The 20,090-nt window shown below is 37.6% G+C and overlaps 1 protein-coding gene across 1 annotated transcript in view; it reads right to left on the bottom strand.

Annotated features, from left to right (window-relative positions):
- LOC133530495 (inositol 1,4,5-trisphosphate receptor) overlaps positions 1–20,090 on the bottom strand; it is a 104,568-nt gene that overhangs the window by 30,288 nt on the left and 54,190 nt on the right. Inside the window, exons 33-44 of the mRNA XM_061868404.1 lie at positions 19,172–19,307; positions 18,007–18,169; positions 14,961–15,100; positions 12,993–13,113; positions 10,907–11,049; positions 10,028–10,218; positions 8,805–8,916; positions 7,067–7,169; positions 5,144–5,170; positions 2,286–2,426; positions 1,845–1,936; positions 909–1,035 (exon numbers count right to left, since the gene is read on the bottom strand). Coding sequence (XP_061724388.1) covers positions 909–1,035; positions 1,845–1,936; positions 2,286–2,426; positions 5,144–5,170; positions 7,067–7,169; positions 8,805–8,916; positions 10,028–10,218; positions 10,907–11,049; positions 12,993–13,113; positions 14,961–15,100; positions 18,007–18,169; positions 19,172–19,307 — 1,496 coding nt within the window. The remainder of the gene's footprint in view (positions 1–908; positions 1,036–1,844; positions 1,937–2,285; positions 2,427–5,143; positions 5,171–7,066; positions 7,170–8,804; positions 8,917–10,027; positions 10,219–10,906; positions 11,050–12,992; positions 13,114–14,960; positions 15,101–18,006; positions 18,170–19,171; positions 19,308–20,090) is intronic.

The following is a 20,090-nucleotide window of genomic DNA, read 5'->3' as shown; positions in this document are numbered from 1 at the left end:
CGAAGCTGATGGTCCCGGGTTCAAATCCTGGTAAGGGCATTTGTTCGTGTGATGAGCATGGATATTTGTTCCTGAGTCATGGGTGTTTTCTATGTATTTAAGTATTTATAAATATTTATATATTATATATATCGTTGTCTAAGTACCCTCAACACAAGCCTTACTGAGCTTACTGTGGGACTTAGTCAATTTGTGTAATAATATCCTATAAATATTTATTTATTTATTTATTCTCACACCTGCAACAACACCCACTCATACTGGTGGCTCTGTCACCTGTCGACCCAGCGGTTAGCTTTACCATGATCACAGCTAACGTACAATGGTCTTAATAGCCATAACTTAATTCCTTTATGCCAATTTCCGCTGTTTTAACCTTTTTTCAAAAAACGAAATGTCAGCAAGGCTCGGAATCGGTTTATTATTCATACAAAAAAATACCGGTATTATTACGTTCTTTTTCGTTCTTTGGTGTATTATATCATTTTTAATAGGACTATCTAATAATGTGAAGTTGCTTAACCGGTTCCGAGCCCTGAATGACAGAAAAATTATATCTAACTACCGAACCTGCTCATTAAATTTTACAACAGTCGTTAGAGAATTGCGATCTGTAGAGTAGAACATCCGGACATACGAAAGCATTTTGCCCGAGTTAAAACGAGGACCTTCCCGCTTCGGTCAAAAATCATGATCCAATAGACCAGGCTTTAAGGTCAGGTTACCGCTTTTAAGTGCAAAATACATAATGAAGGAAAGATCTTCAGCTGTTAATCATCTAAATGATTGAATTATTGCAATATACGAGTAATTTGAGTTAGAAAACAACGTACCCACGTGCCCGCTGATATTTTTCGGAGTGTTATACCAGGCTCAGTGTATTATATAGCCACATATATATATATTACCGTCGGCGAGCGGCTGCCTGGGCCTGTCGGCGTGCGGGCGCTGCTTGTCGCCGGGCGCCGCGGCCGAGCTGCTGGCCGCCAGCGACTTGATCTCCTGCTGCGCTTCCCGCATCTTGTCGTAGAACACCTGCGGACATACATACAAACAATTCATGCATAATGTAATAAGTTACTGTAAGTATCCAAGCCACGTACACGCTATGAGATGAACATTTGCATTACGCAGATCTATCAGTTCGCGCGCTGTAGCAAAAAAACTGTCGGTCGATCTTGATTTTCCTGAGGATCAAATGTCTATATAAGACTTATGGCATTTAAGCCACACAAAAGCCAGAAATGAGAGTTAAAGTCTAACGCTCGCACTCGACGATTGAAACGCCTCTAACAAAATGATATTGTAATGTGACATCATATTACATTAGTCTGTCCTAAAAATTTATGGAAGATCAAGGAAATTGCTATTTTAAACCTGAAATATTGTATTTATGTATATAGTTATCATACAATTTGTTTTTCAATAAAATGGTATATTTTTCCTTTTTCTTATTGAAAGTAAAATGATTTTTTTTGAGGTTTGAAGCCTTGTGTTTTTACAATATCAATGTCTTTTTAAATTCGACTTTTTTTTATAATGGATGGCTCATTTTCTATCCATTTGGCTAAATATTATTATAATATTCAACATGTGTCAAGTACCCAATTATGCGGGCCTTGTCCGATATGTGCAAATTAGAAAAGCTTGTGCCAAACCGTTTACCCCTGTTAAAAAAAAAAAAACTATTGTATGGAATGATTTGATAGTTCACTGCTGAGTGACGTTGATTAGTTAGTCAATTGTGGTTGGTGCGAACAATTATCTACACGTTTGCCACACGTGACGGAAACGTAAAGGTAAAATTATAAGGTGACTTTCTAAGTACTACAATATGACTTTACCTTCAAGAAAGATTGTGAAATTTCTCCATTCTGTAGTTTGGTGAATATACTTGATTGGATGGTAGGATTGCCTCCCTCCAGTAAAGCGATACCTAGGAAAAAAGAAAACATAATTGGCTTTATTAGCTAAAATAATTATTACAGTAAAGAAGAAGAGCTCTAGCATCCGTCAAATGAATTTAAGGATTTTTCTTTCGCCGCAGTAATTTGGTTCATATTCGGCCAAATAAATACAACCGAGGGCAACATGGACATATAATATTTTATATTAAAAATTTCTTCCACCATAACTTTATTTTGCATAAAATATCGTACAAAAGATGATCAGACAATATTATATATAACACATATTACACCAGCATCTGACATGCAAAAAACTAAACATACAATTAAAACTAATTTTAAACAAGTTTTAAGTGTTTCTAAAACTTTTAAACTGACCCAATTGTATAGCTTCGAGGAAGATGGCGGGTCGGTTGGTGCTCTTGATGACCAGGTCCACCACCAGGTCCGAGGCGCCCTCGTGGTTCAGGTGCACCTGCACTTGCGCCAACGTCTGCCCGGTCCGCATTAGGACTTTAGCTGTACGTGAAAAAAAGTGTCAGAAGATTGGTAAACAATAATGTGCTATTATGACATATTGGAATAGTAATTGATATTGTAATTCTGGGTGAGAATACTGACGGATCGTGACCAGATAAATAAATAAATACTATACGACATTATTACACAAATTGTCTAAGTTCAATAAGGCTCGTGTTGTGGGTACTTAGACAACGAGATATATAATATATAAATATTTGTAAATACTTAAATACATAGGAAACGTCAATGACTCAGGAACAAATATCCATGCTCATCACATAAATAAATGCCCTTACCGGGATTTGAACCCGGGAACATCGGCTTCACAGGCAGGGTCACTACCCACTAGGCCAGACCGTTCGTCATATACCCGATACCTCGTAAAAACGTTAAAGGACATGTATCAAGCAGCCTCGTGAACGTCAGCTGCCGAGATTAAATGATTAAATCAATTTTTACATGGCCCGGGGTTTACGATATTATATAAATAAACAATTACAATGAATATCGAATATGTTCTGATTTTTAAATTATATACGTGTTTATAAAACATCACTATTATCATAGGCGAACAGATAATCATAATTCATTCCATTTCACACAAATGCGAAGCCAATCAGTCTGCGAACACGTGAAAGCATTTGCGTGGCAGTGTCATTTATAATGCTCTTCATGAGAGCTGAATAGATAAAATTATGGATACGTGGTGTTTGAAATAAATATTTGCATTCATTCATTTATAGACAAGGACATAGAGAAATAAGTAAGCATAGATTGCTCACTCTATAAGGTGAGGTAGGGGAAGTGCGCCATGCCGACTAAGTGCGCCTACCTTGAATATATCGAAAACTGCTTATATACTACTAATATTACTAGTATTCTACAACACTTAAGACTCTAAAATGTTGTAGAATACTAGTAATATTAGTAGCATATAAGCAGTTTTCGATATATTCAAGGTAGCCGCACTTAGACGGCATGGCGCACTTCCCCTACCTCACCTTACATCAGTTTCCTTACCGAACGCTTATTATTTTCGTAGTCGACATCTAGCGTCAAGTAGTGGATTTATCAGTACCGCTACTTGACACTAGAGGGCACGAGTGTCGCGACTGCCGAAAAGCTGCAATTTACAACTGATATTACAAGCAAAGGGAGTTGAAACTAGAGATCCGGTTAATCCGGTTATAATAAAAATAATATTAGCAAAAATTGTCGAGTATTAGACTTTGCGTTCGTCGCGATATCTAGTGTTAAGTGGCAGTACTGATAAATCCGCTACTCGACGCTAGATGTCGACTACGAAAATAATAAGCGCTTTAGGTATGGGAGGTAGAGGCAAGGAACATAATCTCCTTAGGTAGAACTGTTGCAAAAGTGTCCAGCTGTCAGCTATAAATAATAGTTCCAAATCTCTCCAGAGTAGCGCTAGAGTAGATAAGAACCTAGGCGCTATTGATGGAGCGAAGTGCGCTGTCTATGATTATGATTCGATTTTTTTCTCAAGTATTCTAGGTATTGTAGCGCCACATATTTATATTGTTTTGTCGGACACTTTTTGGTATATGGAGATTCTGTTCCTTGCCTCTACCTTCCATAGTTTTAGTTAGAAAACTGATGTATGGAGTGAGCACTCTATGCTTATTTATTTCTCTATGACACGGATACAGTTTGCGTATATTTAAAACAAGGTATTTTCCTTTGTCTTTTTACTAGCAAACCTCAGTAAGTATATATTTCACTCGTGTAGTTTAAACAGCGTGACGTGAAGCCAACTAGTATAACACACATGCATTGGAATATAAATGTGTACATTGGTGCTCTATGTTGCATACGATTGTGTGGCACAGTTTTATAAATCATAATTTACTCGGTGGCTGTTTCATGACCACAACAATTCGACCACTTAATTATCAAAACTATTCACGACAAAATATTCAGTGAGATCAGTCACCTGTACCCCTAGTGTAAATTTGATCGACATCATAACGTGACGAACGCGTTTGCGTTAAGTCTCATTTTGTATAGGATTTTGAGTTTCCAAAACGTCCCGCTTGGCGCGCTCTTTCTAAATCCAATACAAAATGAGACTAAACGCAAACGCGTATGTCACGTTTCGAAATCGAATTTATTTACACTAGGGGTACTGAATATGTTACAACGGGTCACAATTTATGTCAAAAATTACTCAATACCAACAAGTTTCAAGTTTGTAACCCGTTTCTATTTATTTAATAAGTAACATTTTTACAAATGAAAACCGGTAAGCAAGTGTCATTGGCAACAATGTTGCCAGTTAATAAATAAATAAATAAAATTTACTGGTCATCTTACACAAATCAACCTAAGTAAAGCGTGTACTATGGGTACTAGGCGACGATACTTGTATAGATAAATACATACGGCACAGGATCGGGACAGGTGGCGTTCTCTCGTTTTGGAGGCCAAGAACCTCTTTCGATCACTGCGCCACAATAGTTAGTTAGTTAGTTATACAAAACACCCATGACTCAGGAACAAAGATCTGTGTTCGTCACACAAATTCATGCTTTTACCGGGATTCGAACCTAGGATCATGGCCAAACCGGTCGTCAAGTTACACCAGTAAAATTGTATTTTGTAAAAATGGAGTCCTCGTAATATTTACACAAAGGTCGAATATGTTTGTAAAACTGTGCCAGCAGTGCTGTTCCGTAAGCCTGTGACGGACCCACCTGATTTCTGCATGGTCTGATGGTTTTCTGCGGCACATGCGTTAAATCAAACAAAAATCGTCTCAACTATGCATGAAATAAGAACCATTGTCGGGCACTTATTTTTCTATACACAGATTTCTAGGTTATCGGAATAATTATTCTAAAGAAAGCCACAGGCGTAAATATATTTTTTCTGAGAAAGACGAGATTCTAAAGTGAACTAATTAAATTAGTCCACGTTTGATTTTTTGTGCAAAAAATAAAGGCTAGCTATAAAACTCCTTTGAGACTCGCACTATTAATATTATTTTAAACGGTTTACTCACGTATCGACTTAAAAAAACAAATATTCAGAATAAATAATCCCCATTAAAAAAAAATCTTTTGCCAAACTGCAGGACAGTCTGCTGGCAGAAGAATTCCCTTTAAACTTTTGAACAACACGCCTATCGTAAGCGGCGCGTAATCGTGAACCTTGTCGGTACGCATGAAGGTTGATATTGGGCTGTAGCCGCGCGCGTCATATGACGTCTTTGGCGGTCAAAAGGCTAACACATAGATGGGTAGACTTAGCTGAATGGCTAGTTACTTGTTAAGTACATGTTATTGCTTATGGTGTTAACTTCAATACGTAAGTATCCCGTTTAAAATAATAATAATAAACAAAGTTATTGATCTATATAATTTGAAAGTAAATACAGCCAGGAGATAGCAAGATACTTAGCTCAAATATCATTATAACTACGCCTGTGGCTATCATGACAAGTAATTTTTTATAATCATGATGTGCACGTTTTGAATGTTATCTTTTCAGTTTTATATACGAATGAAAACTAATGTTCACTAATAAAACTAACTATCGATTAATTTCTTCTAGTGTGAAGTCTAAACACTATTTCTAAATAGTAAAGTTAAATTTATTAGTAAATCCTGTGCATGTCTATGTGCTTTTTCTAAGAATATTATCTATTCACGAATAATTTTCTGTTAACACAAGTATAATTTTTGAGCGTATCGTGTTTATTATCATGGAATTGGATTATTGACGCATTATGGCACTAAGCCGGTTAATGTTCTGTCGTATCTGGGTGTTTTCAGAAAGTGCACCATTTACTTTTTTTTTAAACAATAAAAACGGCGTCCGCAATTTTAATAAAAATTTTGGGTGTCAATTTTGTTACGGTCAATACAAAATGTGATGTAATGCCATTTTTTTGGGAAACTTTATTTTTTTTAGGGTTACGTACTCAAAGGGTAAAAACGGAACCCATTACTTAGACTCTACTGTCCGTCTGTCAGTCACTAAGCTGTATCTCATGAACCGTGATAGCTAGTTTGTTAAAGTTTTCACAGATGACGTATTTATTAAATATTAAATCATAATAAAATAAATATTTAAGTGGGGCTTAAGTTATCCATACAACAAACGTGATTTTTTTGCCGTTTTTTGCGCAATGGTATGGAAATCTTCGTACGCGAGTGCAACTCGCTTTTCACCGGTTTTTTTTAAACTATTGTTCTCGTGATTTTGAGTGGAAATATCCCAAAACAAAACTTGATGGTTTTTCAAAAAATAGTAATTGGTATTGCACAATTTTACACGTTGAATGAATTTGCATGAATTGATCTCAGCGAGACATGACGAGTAACTGTAACTTTAAACAAATTGGGGCTTGTGCACAAATCACGCGAGGTTCGATAGGGGGGAGGGGGGTCACGAAAAAAGCCAAGAACCTCACCAAATATCACCAAGGGGGAGGGGGGGTCAAAAAAGTAGCCGAAAAAACCTCGCGTGATTTGTGCACAAGCCCTTGGAGACCATAAAAATACACGTTTATAACCACAATACGCTCTTATCCCGCAGATGTACGAGGCTCTTATCACTGACTGGCTCTAAGATGATATATGTATATAAGCAGTGCAAGCAAGGAGGGTACTGACCGCCGGGGCCGTGCGCGGCGAGGCCGGGCGGCGGCTGCACGCGCGGCTCGGACTTGCGGTTCACGAAGTACTGCGACAGCAGCTTGTTGCGCAGCTGGTTGCCCTGTGGGATGTTAAGGTTATACAGCTATGGCGAGGACACGCACGCGACATTCTAATTTCAATTAATAGTACTATAGAGGCCGGGAAACGAAGGGTCGCAGGCCAAGTAGATATAGACGGCCGAGCGTAGCGAGCTCGAATAGAGATACGCGGCCGGCAACCCCGTTTCTCGCCGAGATTTGTATAGTGCTTTTCTCAAACTTGCAATGAAATAATTAAAAAAATAGGATGATGATGATGATTGTTATTATTACTTTAGGGTTATTAAAAGGGGAACGAAAATTTGATTATTTTTACGCTACGATGCACGGTTTAGGAGATACAGCCCTATAGAGATTTCTGCATGACTGAAAAAAAAACTTGATGGGGCTGTATCTCCTAAACCTAAATAATGAAATTTTTGTTCACCTTTGAAGCCCCGAAATAATATTATACAAACACAAAAAAGAAAAAAAAGACAAAAAAGAAAAGAAAAAAAAACATAATGTCTAAATTTTGGTGTTTTATGGTTGAAGACATACCATAATTTGACGTTTAAAAACAAAAGAAGGTTGCCTTACAGGCCTAGGTGTGTAAGGCTGTATGAAATTCCTTTACATATCATCTTCACTCATCGCACCTGATATGTATTATTTCCGGACCTAATTCGAAGTAAGTCATGTCAACATTTCATTACAAGTTTGAGAAATAGTACATTACTATAGAGGACGGGAAACGAAGGGTTGCAGGCCGAGTAGATATAGACGGCCGAGCGTAGCGAGCTCGATATATGGGGATATGTTTGTATAGTGATTATCTCAAACTTGCAATGAAATAAGAATAAAAATATGATAATAATGATGATTGTTTCATGTCCTAATGTGATCGGTTATTCAGTGCGTGCGAGAGGCACAACATTGTTTTCTTTTTTTGTATTTTTTTTATATTTTAAGTTTTTTGTTATTATAAAAATTAGTGCATGACTGAAAAAAAAAACTTTATCTGTATCTCCTAATCCATGCGCCGTAGTGCAAAAATAATCAAATTTTCGTTCCCCTTTTGATAACCCTGAAGTAACAATAAAAAAAAACACAAAAAAATGCGTAATAGCAGAATATCATAACATAACAAACCAAAAACATCGCTTATATGTTTTTTAATACGGTTGCTCAAAAAGTGCTATTTTACGTAGCTTTTTAGCGTGCGGAAAGTTGGATTTCGCGAACTAGTGCTTTTTACTTTTCCACGTGTTCCAATTCATGACTACTTATTGATGAGTGTTAATGTTAGTTTCCTTTAAAAGTCGTATTCAACATAAAAACCTACTGTTAATGAAAAAATAATAAATTTAAGCATATTTCATATATACCTCTTCATCATTATAATACGTTTATTTTTTTATATTGAATATTGAAAAACCGTTCTTAATAAGTTGTGTGAATACGGAATAGCTGCCGAAACGCCTGTCAAAGCAGAGGCGTTTTTTCTCACCGCAAGAATGTTTTAAGTTTCCAAAGGCAACACTCGATATTGTTTTCATACAATACAATTGTTTCTGTCTTATAGTACAGCATGCATAAAAACGTCAGTAAAACGACGTAAATGCCGTGAAGAAACAGTGTCCAGGTGAAATACTTTTTCCCCATATTTTTTTTACCTTATCTCCGTATTCTGGATCCACTGCCATCATCTCCCTCAGAGTCCGCAGCACTTTGACGCACAACTTCTCTTCTTTCTCTTCTAAAAGCTTCTCCGTATGACGAATTAGTCTGAAAATAAGTTTCGTTTGTGACATGCTTATAATGACTGGGCGCATTGAAAGATCTGCACCTTGTGGCCTTAATCAATAAACTTAAACTGCATATTGACGACCAGTTTGGCCTAGTGGGTAGTGACCCTGCCTACGAAGCCGATGGTCCCGGGTTCAAATCCTGGTAAGGGCATTTATTCGTGTGATGAGCATGGATATTTGTTCCTGAGTCATGGGTGTTTTCTATGTATTTAAGTATTTATAAATATTTATATATTATATATATCGTTGTCTAAGTACCCTCAACACAAGCCTTATTGAGCTTACTGTGGGACTTAGTCAATTTGTGTAATAAAGTCCTATAATATTTATTTATTTATATTGACACTTATTGCCCATAACGAGGTACTGCCTCTAGTGTGCGAGTTGTATGGTTTTTATACTACGTCGGTGGCAAATAAGCATACGGCCCGCCTGATGGTAAGCAGTCTCCGTAACCTGTGTACGCCTGCAACTCTAGAGGAGTCACATGTTACCCTAAACCCGCCCCCCCTCATTGAGCTCTGGCAACCTTACTCACCGGCAGGAACACAACACTATGAGTAGGGTCTAGTGTTACTTGGCTGCTGTATTCTATAAGGTGGAGGTACTTCCCCAGTTGGGCTCTGCTCTAGATCTGGAATGATATCCACTGACTGCCCTACCACACAAAGCGAGATGACACTCACAATGCCCATACCTCTCTTTTGGACGCAGTTTAAGGACGTACCCAGGTCCGGTCCGGGTTTTTGTCGCCCTAATAGGTACTTTAGGAATACACCTAGATATAAAGATGCCTCTCGTGTTCTCTTCAGCGGCCTCGCCCGGACTCGTGAACAGAAGATACGGCTTGTACATGATGTCGACCACCAGTGACAGTTCTGTTTGTAATAGTGGCCGCAGTTGTTCTAGCAGTGCTACTATTGCATAGTTTACCTAGATATAAAGATGCCTCTCGTGTTCTCTTCAGCGGCCTCGCCCGGACTCGTGAACAGCAGATACGGCTTGTACATGATGCCGACCACCAGTAACAGTTCTGTTTGTAATAGTGGCCGCAGTTGTTCTAGTAGTGCTACTATTGCATAGTTTACCTAGATATAAAGATGCCTCTCGTGTTCTCTTCAGCGGCCTCGCCCGGACTCGTGAACAGCAGATGTGGTTTGTACAAGATGTCGACCAGCAATGACAGTTCTGCTTGTAATAGTGGTCGCAGTTGCTCTTCTAACAAAGCTACTATTTCTTGTAGACCTTCCATTACTGATCTGTCGTTCTGTAGATTTGACTGGAAGAAAATAGACGGTATTCGGTTATAAGGCCTCCTAGTCGGTAGTGACCCTGCAGGAGCAGGAGGTCCCGGGTTCAAATCTCAGTCAGGGCATTTATTTGTGTGTTTATCACGAATATTTGGTGAGTAACGGTTATTATCTATGTATCTAAGTATGTATTTATCTATATAAGTATGTTTATCGTCGCCTAGTCCCCATAGACGCCTTAGTTTGGTGGCTAGGACGATCTATGTAAGATTGTCTCGCAAATATATATCTATTTATTTAGGGGCGTAGTTTGAAATGTTCGTCGCATGTGTTAATATTAAATTAGTGTTTTTTTATATGAAGTATTTTATAGTAGGTTCGAAGTGAATAAAAAGTTTAAATGTTGAAGACACGATAACTTCATTCAAATGAATAAAGAATAATTCTGAGTCTAAAAGCTACACACTCTAATACACAGTGTGAAAGCTACTAATTTCTGGTGTAAATATTACAGGTCATTAAATCATTTTATAAGGAATCTTTCAACACAATTAACACAGATTACCTGATATTGAAATTATTCTACAATAGGTTAATCTATGATGCGTTAATTTGCAAAGTATTGTAAAAAAATACATATTTTATTTTAGTATATGAAAAACCAACAGCGCTATATATATCTAGAACATATGATAAGTTGTAGTAAATGACATTCACCTGAGAGGCCATTTTCTCGAGTTTCGAGGTCTTGGAGGCGAGCAGCCACTTGCTGGTCTGCCGGGAGAACTGCGCTACTTTCTCGAACACCGCCTGGATCTTGCCTTCCAGCTCTAGAGGTATCGCTATGGTGCGGGATTTCGCTGCAAAAAAATGCAGGTTAAGCAGGTATACATACATACTCACATACAAACACACATACCTTCACATAAACACTTCCACTTACATACAACTTACTGAGACCTTTTTAACTGACTAAAGTCTTTGTACTTAGTTAGTCATATAATACAAAAATCTTATATATAATTTGGTCAAACGGGACCCTATTACTGAGACTTCGCTGTCCGTCCGTCCGTCCGTCCGTCTGTCACCAGGCTGTATCTCATGAACCGTGATAGTTGTGTTGCCGCTATAACAACAAATACTAAAAACAGAATAAAATAAATATTTAAGGGGGGCTCCCATACAACAAACATATTTTTTTTGCCGTTTTTATAAATAATGGTACGGAACCCTTCGTGCGCGAGTCCGACTCGCACTTGCCCGGTTTTTTTCTGTTACAATAAGAACCGCACCATTTCGATACTTCTCTGAGATTCCCACGTGACAGGCTGTGGGGAACATTGTACTACAGAATACAGACTTTATTGGTAAATATAAACATAGTACATTTTACACGTCATAAATTTAAAACTAAAAGCGGTGGTGGCCGAGTGGATATGACGTCCGACTTTCAATCCGGAGGTCACGGGTTCAAATCCTGGCTCGTACCAATAAGTTTTTTCGGAACTTATGTACGAAATATCATTTGATATTTACCACTAGCTTTTCGGTGAAGGAAAACATCGTGAGGAAACCTGCATACATCTGCGAGGAAATTCAAAGGTGTATGTTAAGTCCCCAATCCGCATTGGGCTAGCGTGGGGACTATAGCCCGAGCCCTCTCGCGCATGAGAGGAGGCCTGAGCCCAGCAGTGGGACGTATATAGGCTCAATTATTATTATTTATTATTATTATTATCATTACATATAAGTAACAAACACGAAAACAAGTAACATATTATTTTTGTAGTGCCAAATTGGCTACTTGACAGTTTTTTGTAAATAATGTCAATCGATCTTGATTTTCCTGAGGATCAAATGTCTACATGGGACTCATTGCATTTAAGCAACACAAAAGTCAGCTAAAGTCTGACGCTCGCACTCGACGATTGAAACGCCTCTAACAAAATGATATTGTAATGTGACGTCACATTACATTAGTCTGTTCTAAATGTATGGAAGATCAAGAAAATTGCTATTTTGACCCAGAAATATTGCGTTTATATATAAAGTTTCATAAAATTTATGTTTTAATAAAATGTAAGGAATCGAATGGTAACATTTTCTTTTTTTCTTTTTGAAAGTAATTTTTTTTTTTAATTTAGAGCCTTGTATTTTTTTATAATCTCAATATGTCTTTTCAAATTCCAATTTTTTATAATGGATGGCTCGTTTTCTATCCATTTAGCTAAATTTTGTTATAATATTCAACAAGTGTCAAGTACCCAATTCTTCAAATCAATATATTCTTATTTTAAATAAAAATAAAAATAATTGTTCCACACTGTTTGGTGTCTACGTCAAACGGTCTCTGAGTAAAACACATGTCACCAATTTACAAACCCCAATGTAAGATCTAGAACCGTCTTAATAGGGCTTCACAAGGCACTATTTTTCCGCAGCTGGGAAAATTATTTATGAGTCTGATATACATATAGTACCGGCCAATAATATATCACCGTGTTTTTCCGGTATAACTTTTTTCTTATATTTGTGAGTGACTTCCACCTCACTACTTTACGTAGTCTAGTAGTCCTTTGAAAAATTGGTGTCATGTAATGGTTTTTTGTTTTAATAAATAAATAAATATTATAGGACATTATTACACACATAGACTAAGTCCCACAGTAAGCTCAATAAGACTTGTGTTGAGGGTACTTAGACAATGATATATATAATATATAAATATTGGTACTGTATGTACTTGTCATTTAAGCACCTGTGATGTATAAATTAGAAACAGTTTAGGAAGGCTAGGACTCACCGACGTCGCTGAGTGTCCGGATGCACTTCTCCACGTTGAGCTTTTGAGGGGGAGTGAGCCAGGGGCACTGGTAGATGCGGAACGTGGTTTCCAGCAGCTTCACGAAGATGGACTGCCGTGTCTGCGTACATTAATAACTATAGATAATTATGGGACTATCTTACACAGATAGCTACCTCCGTAGTACGCTTTATCCTCTTTAATAAAAAAATCCAAATTTTGTCACTGAAATTTGAACCTATAGTGCAGGGAATAGAGTAGAATTTATTTTGTTTGAAAACTGCACAAAATAAAAAAATTCAACTTTGTTCCAATTCAATATGATTTAAATTTCTTCGAACTGAATAAGTACTATAGATAGGACCTTGGGCCGGGGAGGCTATAAACCTTGCAATGCTGACTTCTATTTAGTTTATGCTTGATTATCCTGGCCCACTAGGGGACGGCCGTTTCTCCAAATAAACGTAGTCCCCATTTTCCTCTATGGAAATCGACAGTATGGAAAATATTTTTTCTACCCTCCGGAAAAATAGTATGCGTACCACGGGAGGAAACGTAGGACATTCCATCCCGCGTGTTTGCCACCCTCGCCTTCGGCTCGGGTAACAATTTTACACGCGACACGCAATTTCCTACTTTTCGCCCTTGGGACACAAATAACTATTACATCATTTGATATGTATTAACCATAGCTATGCCCCCACGTTTGACTTTTTTCGATTATTGTCAAAATTAGGAGCGAAAAACAGATTTCATACAAATTATTAAATACTCCTATTATAATAATAAGAAAAAATCGATGAGAATCTCGTGAAAGCCGAGAAGGACAAGTCCAGTAAGTACCTAGACTTGGCTCACGAGATAACCGCCATGTGGGATGTTGATTCGACGATCATTGTCCCGATAGTCGTTTCAGCGAATGGTCTCATAGCGAAGAGTCTCGACCAACACCTTGAGAGACTCTCGCTAGGTGGTTGGATCAAGGGTCAGATGCAGAAGGCGGTGATCTTGGACACGGCGCGGATAGTCCGGCGGTTCCTCTCTCTGCGGCCCTGACCACCGGCAGCTTGGGCCCTGCCCCGCTGCTGGCGGCACCCTAGGTTAGGTTTTTTATAATGTGTTTATATGTATTTTGTATTATTTTTGTATGATTTGTTGTATTTTACTTTTATATTCATATTATAAAATGCCTAATCTAAGACACAAGATAAATAAAGAGAAAAAATCGAAAAAAAAAACAAACAAGATTCAAGCTAAATACGATGCACTACATGAATATGCCACTGGCAAACCTTGTCCTGTCCCTGATATTTTAATAAAATGCTCATAATATATACTTACACAATTAATAGCGATCCGTTGGAATGCGTGAACAAACACATATAATTAGATTATAATACAATAATTTAACACCATTTCGAAGCGAGAACCAGTAGGTACATAATGGTCACCGATGAAGCTCAAAAAATATAAAGTATACTAAGCCTACTATGCACCCGCTGTTACTCGATTCAAATATAAAAAAAAATATGAAAATAATTTATTTGAAACAACACACAACCTTAAAATTAACAGACTTTAATCATTTGACATACTTTTGTAATTTGTTGCCCCAAAGAAGATAATTCGGCAACGACGCTGAATTTCCTTAGAATCTAAATCTTAACATTTAAACGAGCAATTCTTGTATATTTCGATGAAATTTGCTATGTGAAGGTTTTCGAGGGCGAAAAAACGATTTAGCTAGGTCTTATCTCTGGGAAAACGCGTATTCTGGAGATTTTATATGTTTGCTAAGCAAAGCTCCCAGATATTACGAAATAAAATATGTTACAACTTACAACGTAAGAATAAATAAAAACAATGCGGAGCAGCTATAATGGTACCGTTCACGAGAACGTTCTCCTTTTTGTATGGGGAATGTTCTCGCACGAGAACAGGCAGGCTTTACAGGAGCAGGCAGAGTACCTGAACAGTGGTGCTCTGGTCGCTGAAGGGCGAGTTGAAGAACGTGCAGATGGTCTGAACCAGCACGTCGGTCACGTAGTTCACCCAGGCCTTCTGCGCGCCGCCTGTGGCGGCTGGCGGCGCCTCCGACGTGCCTGGCACTGGATAAAAATGTTTTATTAGCAATTATATATTAAAGCCTTTTTATAAAAGATCAACCGACTTCAGAAAACAATATACCATCATTTTTGGTGCCATCAGCAATTCTAATTAATTAAAATATTGGATTCCGAGTCTTCTGACAGTAAGTAAATCCAGGAGTACAGTCGCCATCAGATATATCGGAACGGCCAAGTTACTTAAAAACCGAGTTACTGGGTTACCGAAGACCTTAAAGATGACCTTGACATAGAGAGTGAGCGTAGGGCATTGGCCGTTCGCGGAAATATGCTGGCACGCAGGTTTGCTAGGTGTAATAAAGACGTGACCTGGGGGCGGCTATACTCAGCGAGCGTACAATGCGCTACGAATACAGTACAACAACGTTTTCAGGATGCTAATGGGACTACCACGTCAACATTGTTACGCTATGTTCGCGGAGGCACACACGGAGGACTTTTTTGCGATTATACGCCACAGATCGGCGTCACTTATGCGGAGACTGGGTGGCAGTAACAATAGGGACCGTGCGCGTTGGAGGGACTGCCATCATGTGGTCTGAATCGGAACCATAAACATGCACATTTACACGTCAAGTGTTTTCTTGTGCATAGTAGGTTCTGCCATCTTGTGGGCTACATCGGAACAGTAAACATCACATTTACGCTTCGCGCCAAAAATCTGACAGCTCCTGTGCTGCCTCCTACAGTTCATGCACGCTCCCTATAGTATCCTGAAAACGTTGGCAGGTAAGATAGATGCACCATGACTCAAGCATTGGAATAGTCTGCATGTGGCAGCAACAGATGCTGAGAAATGGTGCATCTAGATTGCCTAGATTTTATTTTATTATAATACTTTTTGTGTTATCTTAATGTGCCATGTCTGTGTGTGTTTTAAGTTATTTGTAAATTCTATGTCACTAATTTTTTAAGATTCTCTGTACTGTACTAACAGTATATGGATCTTCCTAGATTCGATACAAATAAATAATTGAATTGAAAAATATCTGAACTCGCACTGTTATGCCTTGACAATAGAGGCGTGTTCAGATTTTGTTCTGATTATGTTCTCATCTCTACCCGAACGTAGACGCGGGCGACTTTGGTAGAACATTAGTATTATAGTTATCGCCCGAAAAATCCCTTTAACCCTTTGACCGCTCAAGATGTCATACTCATACTCATTTATTCATAAAGTTAATTTACATGTCAAAATAAAACTAGATTAAAGTTAAAACTAACTTAAAATTAAAATTACAATAAAAATTAAAACAAAGCCTATTCACATTTAAAATTAAGATCAGAAATTAGACTCAGTATCAAAATATACATAAAAATAAGAATAAAATTAACAATGCAATGAGATCAAAATGAAAATCAATTAGTAACAGGATAATCAATAAGTAAAATTAAAAACAAAACCAATTTATATGTCAAAAAAAAATATATAAAATTAGAATTACAATTATAATAAATTAAAATTGGGAAAAGAAATTCAAATAACATTAGAATCAAAAATATAAATTAAAATAAAAAATAAAAATTAAATTAAATTTTAAAAATAGGTGAAACGCAAGTAAATGTCTGGTTAGGTACAAGGTATACATTAAGTTTCTTATTTAAAAGTCTGTTCGGATAGGTACTGACCCTGTATGCATGTCAAGCGCGTAGCTACAATCAAATATTAACTTTCATGCATGCCGACAAGGTTCAGGAACACGCCGTGTACGATAGGCGTGGCGCTCAAAGGGTTAAAGCGGGGTAGATAGCCAAGATACTCATAACGTGTTCGCAGGGCTTTTCGGACCTCGCCGTGACTGTAACGGGTATAAAAACTTTTTTTTTATACTACGACGGTGGCAAACAAGCGCGGCCCGCCTGAAGGTGAGCGGTCACCGCAGCCTATGGACGCCTGCAACTCTAGAGGTATATTTTGACGATCCTATAGGCATGCGCGTTGCCGACCCTTTAAAAACCTGAATACTTTTTTTAAGAACCCCATTCTGTAGACCCTCGAGAAAACCTCGGCATCAGCTCATTCCTCAGCCGGAGTGTGCACGGGAGGAAATCTTATACCTTTAAACGAGCAATTCTTGTATATACATATATAGTTTTCGGGGATCTCGGAAACGGATCTAACGATTTCGATGAAATTTGATATATGGGGGTTTTTGGGGGCGAAAAATTTATCTAGCTAGGTCTTATCTCTGGGAAAACACGCATTTTTGAGTTTTTATATTGTTTTGCCGGTATATTGTATTATATTATATTGTATATTTATTAGTATATTAGGTATTGTTTTAATACTTATAATATATAAGTAGTATGTGTGTTTGTGTTTAATAGTCTCCATATTTAGCTCCTTGCACTACCTGTTGACTTTTGTATGAGTTCTAAATTTCCTGTTACCTAAAGGTTGTCTGGAAGAGATCGCTTTTTAGCGATAAGACCGCCTGTTGTTACCTGGTTCTATTTTCCTTTAAAATTTTCCTTTATATACTTATCTGTTTTGTAAGACTGTTTGTTTCTTAATAAATAAATAAATAAATAAATAAAATTCATTTGTAGTTTTACATGTATGTAAAATGTATAATTGTTGGTGCAATAAAGAATATTTACTTACTTACTTACTTACTCCCAGATACTTTCTCTTAAACCGCTGTTCACGCGAAACGGAACGGTTAACATGATTACCGGACGAGTAGAGCTACGTCACGGACCAAGTGTCAAAATAACTCCACATCATCGTATATCTGTCAATACCTACTCATATCTCTACAACGGAACTTTGCGTGTCATACACATTTTGTATTTTTTTATAATTTTAATTAAATATCTACAAGTTTAAACTACGACTTCTTATTGTTTGTCCTTTCGTGGACAACCGCATAATACGCAGTACTCACCAGCCACTTGCAAGAGCACGTCCCCCTGGATGATCGCCTGCATGTCCTGCAGGAAGGAGCGCTCGAACAGGTCCCACATGTAGTTGCTGGAGTAGATCTCCTTCATCTCCACCTCGGTGTCGATGTAGCAGTGGTTCAGGAAGCCTACGTACGCTTCTTTTACCTGGGATTTTTTTTTAAGTCAAATCGTAGGGGTCATCCATTAATTACGTCACACGTTTCTGGGGAGGGAGGGGGTACAGAAAATGTGACATGTTGTGATATTGGGGAGGGAACAACTTTGTGACGTCACTTAACTTCACTTGTAGACAATTTTTTTTTGTATTTGTAGTTCATTTTTTGCAACGACCGAAAGTTTTTCCTGGTCGGTTTTTGTCATAAATTTTTTAAATTGCTATTATTCCAAATATTTTTTATTTAATTAATAATGTGTACTTCATTCGAATTCCTTATTTTGTCAAATTCGTGTGATGTTAATTGATGATCCCATATTTATTTTATAAAATTCATAATGTAATTAGCATGTTACTGCTTTTATCAATTAAATCTGTGGGCATCTGCGTATAATATATGTGAAACATGATGTTCCGCTCACTAAGATTTTGAGTTGAGATATATCAATGACTTACTTCAAATTAGGTCCGGAAATACTACATATCAGGTGAGATGAGTGAAGATAATATGTAAAGGAATTTCATACAGCCTTACACACCGAGGACTGTAAAGCAACCTTCTTCTGTTTTTAAACGTCAAATTGTGACATGTCTTGGCATTCAACCATAGAAAACTCTGCCATTATGCTTTTTTTTCTTTTCAGTGTTTTTTTTATCATCACCTTTTATTTTTCAGTCATGCAGAAATCTTAACAGGGCTGTATCTGTATCTCCTAAACCGTGCGTCGTAGCGCAATAATAACCAAATTTTCGTTCCCCTTTTGATAACCCCAAAGTAATAACCTATCCTATCACATTAGGACATGAACCAATCATCATCATCCTATTTTTATTATTATTTCATTGCAAGTTTGCGAAAAGCACTATACAAATCTCGGCGAGAAACGGGGTTGCCGGCCGCGTATCCCTAGGCGACCTCGCTACGCTCGGCCGTCTATATCTACTTAGCCTGCAACCCTTCGTTTCCCGGTCTTTATAGTAATGTATATTACCTCTGGTATACAATCCGGGTGCGTGATCATGGACACGATGTCGTCGAGTGGCAATAGACTGTGGCACTTGATCTCGGTGTACACATTCTTGCCCATCGTGCAACATGTCAGCAGCTTCACCAGCTGGATGTGGTATCTGTAAGGAAATTATTTAAGTAAAAATTAAAACTACCAAATCGGTTCGCTCGTAAGAGTAACAGTGCACAGACAGACACACAATGGTCAAACTTATAGCTGCCCTCTTTTTGCTTCGGGAGTTAATAAATAGTAGATTGTACAACAAGGGCATAAAGCGATCCTCGACTAATAACCTCGGATAAAAATGGACATTTATGCCTGAGTTATACACTGCTTTTCACGTCCATTGCGAGGAAATTTTAAAAACATTTCCAATATTTTAGGTTATTTTACCGTATTTGTTCAAGACTAAAGAAAGTCGTACTCGGGCCGGTCAGGGGTGCGCCGGCAGGGCTGGCAGGCAGTATGGCAGATTTTTTTCTAAGTTAATAAGAGTCGTAATTATTACCTGATGATTAATATGATTTTACTTTATGCTCTAAGAGCCTAATAATAAGCAATTTTATGTCGCTTACACGCGACTTAAATGTCAATTTTACGAGCATGAGAAGTGAAAATGGGATTTTGACCCCTTGATATGGACTTGATAGAAGTTCACCCATAAAAGTTCGCACATCTTTTGCTGAATACAGTTAACACAATTTCTAGATTTCAAGAATACATTAATTTAGAATTTCAAAGACTGTCATATAAACTAAAAACTGGTATTTTTTTAAATAAGAATAATTCGGCCTATATACGTCCCACTGCTTGGCACAGGCCTCCTCTCATGCGCGAGAGAAAAATTAATAACTTGAATCCTTTTAGGAAATAGAAATATTGCCTATATGACGACCAAACT

Source organism: Cydia pomonella, chromosome 23, assembly GCF_033807575.1.
Source record: "Cydia pomonella isolate Wapato2018A chromosome 23, ilCydPomo1, whole genome shotgun sequence".
Taxonomy (NCBI): Eukaryota; Metazoa; Arthropoda; class Insecta; order Lepidoptera; family Tortricidae; genus Cydia; species Cydia pomonella.
This window is presented reverse-complemented; position numbering and strand designations above follow the sequence as displayed.